The sequence below is a fragment of the Bos indicus genome, chromosome 3 (genome assembly GCF_029378745.1).
Source record: "Bos indicus isolate NIAB-ARS_2022 breed Sahiwal x Tharparkar chromosome 3, NIAB-ARS_B.indTharparkar_mat_pri_1.0, whole genome shotgun sequence".
Taxonomy (NCBI): Eukaryota; Metazoa; Chordata; class Mammalia; order Artiodactyla; family Bovidae; genus Bos; species Bos indicus.
The window spans coordinates 12,777,512-12,783,511 of record NC_091762.1 but is presented as its reverse complement, the minus strand read 5'-3'; the positions used below and the strand labels follow the sequence as shown (position 1 = coordinate 12,783,511).

At 38.8% G+C, this 6,000-nt stretch overlaps 1 protein-coding gene across 1 annotated transcript in view; it reads right to left on the bottom strand.

The window, feature by feature from the left end:
* Positions 1–340: 340 nt before the first annotated feature.
* The window catches only part of FCRL4 (Fc receptor like 4), a 47,093-nt gene continuing 41,433 nt past the window's right edge, over positions 341–6,000 (bottom strand). Inside the window, exons 12-13 of the mRNA XM_070784175.1 lie at positions 2,079–2,110; positions 341–1,980 (exon numbers count right to left, since the gene is read on the bottom strand). Coding sequence (XP_070640276.1) covers positions 1,939–1,980; positions 2,079–2,110 — 74 coding nt within the window. The 3' untranslated portion in view covers positions 341–1,938. The remainder of the gene's footprint in view (positions 1,981–2,078; positions 2,111–6,000) is intronic.

Here is a 6,000-nt window from a genome sequence, read left to right as displayed (position 1 = left end):
AGAAAATCATAATTGTAAAAGACACATGTACGCCAATGTTCCTTGCAGCACTATTTACTGTAGCTAGGACACGAAACAACCTAGAGATCCATTGGGTAAAGAAGCTGTGGTACAGATGTACAATGCAATGCTTAACTTTTTATCATCAAAATTTAAGACATACAAAGAGGCTAGTATAAGCTCTACTTCCTCCCTTTACATACCTATCATCCAGCTTCAGAAATGGTGCTCACATGACCAATCTTGCTTTATCTGTACCTCTATCCACTTCCTGCCCACCCAACTCTTATTGGATTATTTCAAGCAAAATCATAATATTTAATGTACAAATACTTCAGTATTAAGTAAAAGATGAATATTTTTAATAAAAACATAACCATAATACTATCATTTATACCCAAAACATAAATTCTTCAAACATATAAATTATCCAAACATAATTTCTTCATATTAATGTATAAATTTCATTTAGTATTCCATAAGTAATTCTTTTTAAACTTGATTTGTTTGAGGCAAGACCCACTCATTCCTTTTGACTGACATGTCTTAAGTATCATTTAATTTATAAGTCTTCCCTTTCTCCTTTCTTTTTTTGTTAAAGAAACCAGATCATTTATCCTTTAGAATTTTTCCATAGTTTAGATTTTTCTGATCAAAATCCCATGGTGCTATTTAACAAAATCCTTTGTCCACTGTATTTCCTATAAACTGGTAGTTAGATCTAGAGACTTCAATAGATTTGCTTCTGATAATTCAGGCTTAAATACTTTGTAGGTGGTATTGAATACTTCCACTAGGAGGCCTATAATATTAGGCTGGGTTTTTTTTATATCAACTTGATCATTAGGTGTAGCATGAAACATTCACACAAAATAGTTGCCTTCTATTTCTTTCAGTCCTTCTTCATTTATTGGAAGAATTATTCTAACATCACCTATTTGATAACTCAAAGATACAGCTCCTACAAGAAAGGTGGCTCTATATTCTTTGAATAGGAAAAAGTATTTAGAGACTACAGCATGTGCAATGGATGCTCATTGTTACTGAATTATTAATTATTTCTAGACCTTTCTGGTGGATGACCTCAGAAATAGATAACATTTTTAAAATGAGCAGTTTTTGTCATCAGTTTGTACTGACATTTCCAATTCAAATTTAGGTTTTCCAGGTTGTTACTTAACTTTTTATATTTGTTGTATTTCTTGTCTCCAGTGTTAAAAATCTTTGCCCCTAATAACATTAATGAAATCAGGTTTTGCTTTTGGAAGCTCAGTCTGGAGCCTGCTTCTCCAGCTCTTCAAATGATTTTTCAAAGTAGCCGATATAAATTTTTTAATTCCTTTATCTGTATACCACTTGAAATGGATTCTTTTGTCTGCAACTGAATCCTGACAGGCAGTGTAAGCAGGAGGGATGGACCTGTGCTTTGCTTGTGAAGTATGCAGGCAGCCACTCATAGTGAAACCAATTGAAGCAACCTATTCCCCACAGGGAGAGTTGCTGAATATGTATTAAACAGAGACCTGATTCACTCAGTCTTTTCTATCTAGGTAGAAATCCCAATTCTCCAAAATTTGTCCTTCTGTTTTTCTACAGCAGTCTTTCTCCCTCTCCTGAAATCAGACAGTAAGGAGCACATTAGATTAGGCTCAGAGAAGGTATATAGGCTTTTCTCTTGACCATGGATCTTGGTCATTTCAGTGTAGTCTCTGAGGGGTCTTCCCATCACTGCCTCAGACTGGATGAATCAGAAGTCCTTGGAGTGAATGCACATGGGCAAGAAGAACTGGAAAGCTGGAACTAGATGGTCGCTCCAGAGTCCTCAAGGACTGCACTAAGCTGGGTCTTTGGATCAGAGACAAGTCGTATAAGTAGGATATTCTGATAACTTTCCTTGGCATCTTCATCTTTAGAGCTGACCTTTCCAGCTGAATCATCTCAGAGCTGTGTCTTCACTTCAGAGTAGACAGTTGAGATATGCTGGGGTGGAAAAAAGATAGAAGAAGAACTGGAAGGAGAGGGAATGTGGGGTGATAGGTAGTAGTGGGAGAGAAAAACAGTCAGGAAATGAAACTCACCTGGTCCTCTAGAGATGTTCTGAAGGTATTGGCTGAGGAGAAAAAGAAAACCACAGGGTGATGAATGTTTGGATCCACTCCAAACCCAGTCTTCTAGCTTATTTCCCAGAATCTGGGAGTCATTGGGCTGTCTGCATTGATTCTCATTTTCTCTTCTCTGCCACCTAACACCTCCTACAACACACATGATCTTGTTTTACCATTTCTTTACCCAACCCTCTGGATGTACTTTGCAAGCTCCATTGATCTATAAAGTTCTCCCTCAATACCACAAAGAGAAACCTCACTCCCTTTCTTTACAGATGCTAAGAGATAATTTCTCTCTTAGTTTCAATTATTGCCTCTCTTAATTTACAGCACCTCCATCTCACCAATCGCAAAGTCCAACCCCTGCTTTTTCTGCAAGTTCACACTAGAATCCTTTAAATGTATTCCCTGAGGGAAAAACTGTCTTATATTATCATGTTCTGGTTTTGATTTGATTGCCAAAGTTTCTTGGAGATGGAACCACAGTAAGAGAAAACTTTCAGTTCAGTTCAGTTCAGTCACTCAGTCGTGTCCGACTCTTTGCGACCCCATGAATCGCAGCACGCCAGGCCTCCCTGTCCAGCACCAACTCCCGGAGTTCACCCAGACTTACGTCCATTGAGTCAGTGATGCCATCCAGCCATCCTCTGTCATCCCCTTCTCCTCCTGCCCCCAATCCCTCCCAGCATCAGAGTCTTTTCCAATGAGTCAACTCTTCGCATGAGGTGGCCAAAGTACTGGAGTTTCAGCTTTAGCATCATTCCTTCCAAAGAAATCCCAGGGCTGATCTCCTTCAGAACGGACTGGTTGGATCTCCTTGCAGTCTAAGGGACTCTCAAGAGTCTTCTCCAACACCACAGTTCAAAAGCATCAATTCTTCGGCACTCAGCCTTCTTCACAGTCCAGCTCTCACATCCATACATGACCACAGGAAAAACCATAGCCTTGACTAGACGAACCTTTGTGGGCAAAGTAATGTCTCTGCTTTTGAATATGCTATCTAGGTTGGTCATAACTTTCCTTCCAAGGAGTAGGCGCCTTTTAATTTCATGGCTGCAATCACCATCTGCAGTGATTTTGGAACCCCAAAAAATAAAGTCTGACACTGTTTCCACTGTTTCCCCATCTATTTCCCATGAAATGATGGGACCAGATGCCATGATCTTAGTTTCCTGAATGTTGAGCTTTAAGCCAACTTTTTCACTCTCCGCTTTCACTTTCATCAAGAGGCTTTTTAGTTCCTCTTCACTTTCTGCCATAAGGGTGGTGTCATCTGCATATCTGAGGTTATTGATATTTCTCCCAGCAATCTTGATTCCAGCTTGTGCTTCTTCCAGTCCAGTGTTTCTCATGATGTACTCCACATAGAAGTTAAATAAGCAGGGTGACAATATACAGCCTTGACGCACTCCTTTTCCTATTTAGAACCAGTCTGTCATTCCATGCCCAGTTCTAACTGTTGCTTCCTGACCTGCATATAGGTTTCTCAGGAGGCAGGTCAGGTGGTCTGGTTTCCCATCTCTTTCAGAATTTTCCACAGTTTCTTGTAATCCACACAGTCAAAGGCTTTGGCATAGTCAATAAAGCAGAAATAGATGTTTTTCTGGAACTCGCTTGCTTTTTCCATTATCCAGCGGATGTTGGCAATTTGGTCTCTGGTTCCTCTGCCTTTTCTCAAACCAGCTTGAACATCAGGAAGTTCACGGTTCACATATTGCTGAAGCCTGGCTTGGAGAATTTTGAGCATTCCTTTACTGGTATGTGAGATGAGTGCAATTGTGTGGTAGTTTGAGCATTCTTTGGCATTGCCTTTCTTTGGGATTGGAATGAAAACTGACCTTTTCCAGTCCTGTGGCCACTGCTGAGTTTTCCAAATTTGCTGGCACATTGAGTGCAGCACTTTCACAGCATCATCTTTCAGGACTTGCAAGAGCTCAACTAGAATTCCATCACCTCCACTAGCTTTGTTTGTAGTGATGCTTTCTAAGGCCCACTTGACTTCACATTCCAGGATTCTGGCTCTAGGTCAGTGATCACACCATTTCTCACATCCTCCTTATTAGACATAAAGAATCTCAGAGCAGATAGAATCATGAGAACTATATAGTAATTTTATGGAGGGATAGAGCCTGGGGAAAAGGATACATCCTGGGATACTCTATTTTTCATCATATTTTTTCCATGGATCTTTTGGGGTTACAGATCTTTTTAATGACCGAATAGAAGCTATGTACTCTCTCCCTGGAATAATAGACACATCAAAGGAACTTTGCATGCAATTTCAGGGCCTTCATGCAAACACTCAGGCACTGGTGAAGAAATATTGCTACAGATCATCAACACAGAGAGTGCCTGAAATATAACTCATCCACCAATAGAGTGCTCAGCTTCAAGGGTGTTTTGACAAATATGTCAAAGACAGAGTGTGAAGAACAGCAACTGATCAGGGTAACTTGATAAGAAGCACCCAATTAACCCAATCAAATTGGTGGCAATTCTAATTCTATCATTCAAAAGATCCTGATTAGTGAGGATGGCTGAGAAATCAGTGACAGACAAAGCAGGTGTTCAGAGGATATGCATTAGTCAAATATAGCAATAGGCACTATATGCAGCAAATATTATAGTAAAACAGAAGACTTAGTCTTCATTGGATTTGGGACCTTGCAGAAGTCTTTAACCTCATTTGTAAACCAAGTTCAGGATCAGCTTACAATTGAAATTTCTACTAGACACAAGGATACTGAAAGGCAACATACAAGATGGAAGAAAACACTTGCAAACCATATTATCAGATAAGAGATTCATATGCAAAATATATAAGGAATTCATACAACTCAACAGCTAAACTAACAATAATAATAACCCAATTTTAAAATGGGCAAAGGATCTGAAGAGTTGTTTCTCTAAAGAAGACATACAAATGGTCAGCAGTTATTGAAAAGGTGCTCAACATCAGTAATCATCAGTGGAATCAAAACCAGAGTGAGATATCACATCACACCTGTTAGGATGGCTATCATTAAAAAGATAAAAGATACCAAGAGTTGGCAAGGATGTGGAGAAAAAGGAATTCTGGAACACTGTCAGTGAGAGTGTAAATTGGTACTGTTAATATGGAAAACTGTATGGAGTTTCTTAAAAAGTTAAAAATGAAACTACTGTATGATCCAGCAATTCCACTTCTAAATACATATCCAAAGGAAGTGAAATCAGGATCTTGACTAGATCACAGCAAGATATAGAAACAACTTAAAAGTTTATTGATGGATGAATGAAAACTGAAATATTATACACACACAGAGACATACACACACATATACAATGGAATATTATTCCACCTTAAGAAAGAAGGAAATCCTGTCATTTGTGACAACACAGTTGGATCTGGAAGACATTATGCTAAGAAAAATAAGCCAGATACAGAAGGACAAACACTGTATTTTTTCAAACTCACAGAAGCAGAGTAGAATGGTGGTTACAAGGAGCTTGGGGAAAGGAAACTAGAAGTAAGGCTCAAAAGGTGCAAAGTTTGAGTTATCAAGGATGAATACATTCTGGAGATATACTGTGTAGTAAGAAGAGAAGTGGAAGGCAAAGGAGAAAGGAAAAGATATACCCAACTGAATGCAGAGTCACAGAGAATAACAAGGGGAGATAAGAAGGTCTTCTTAAGGAAACAGTGCAAAGAAATAAAGGAAAATAATAGATGGGAAAAACTAGAGATCTCTTCAAGAATATTAGAGATATCAGGGAATATTTCATGCAAATATGGGCACAAAAAGGACAGAAACAGCAAGGACCTAATAGAAACAGAAGAGATTAAGAAAAGGTGGCAAGAATATACACAAGAACTGTACAAAAAAACTCTTAATGACCCAGATAACCACGATGG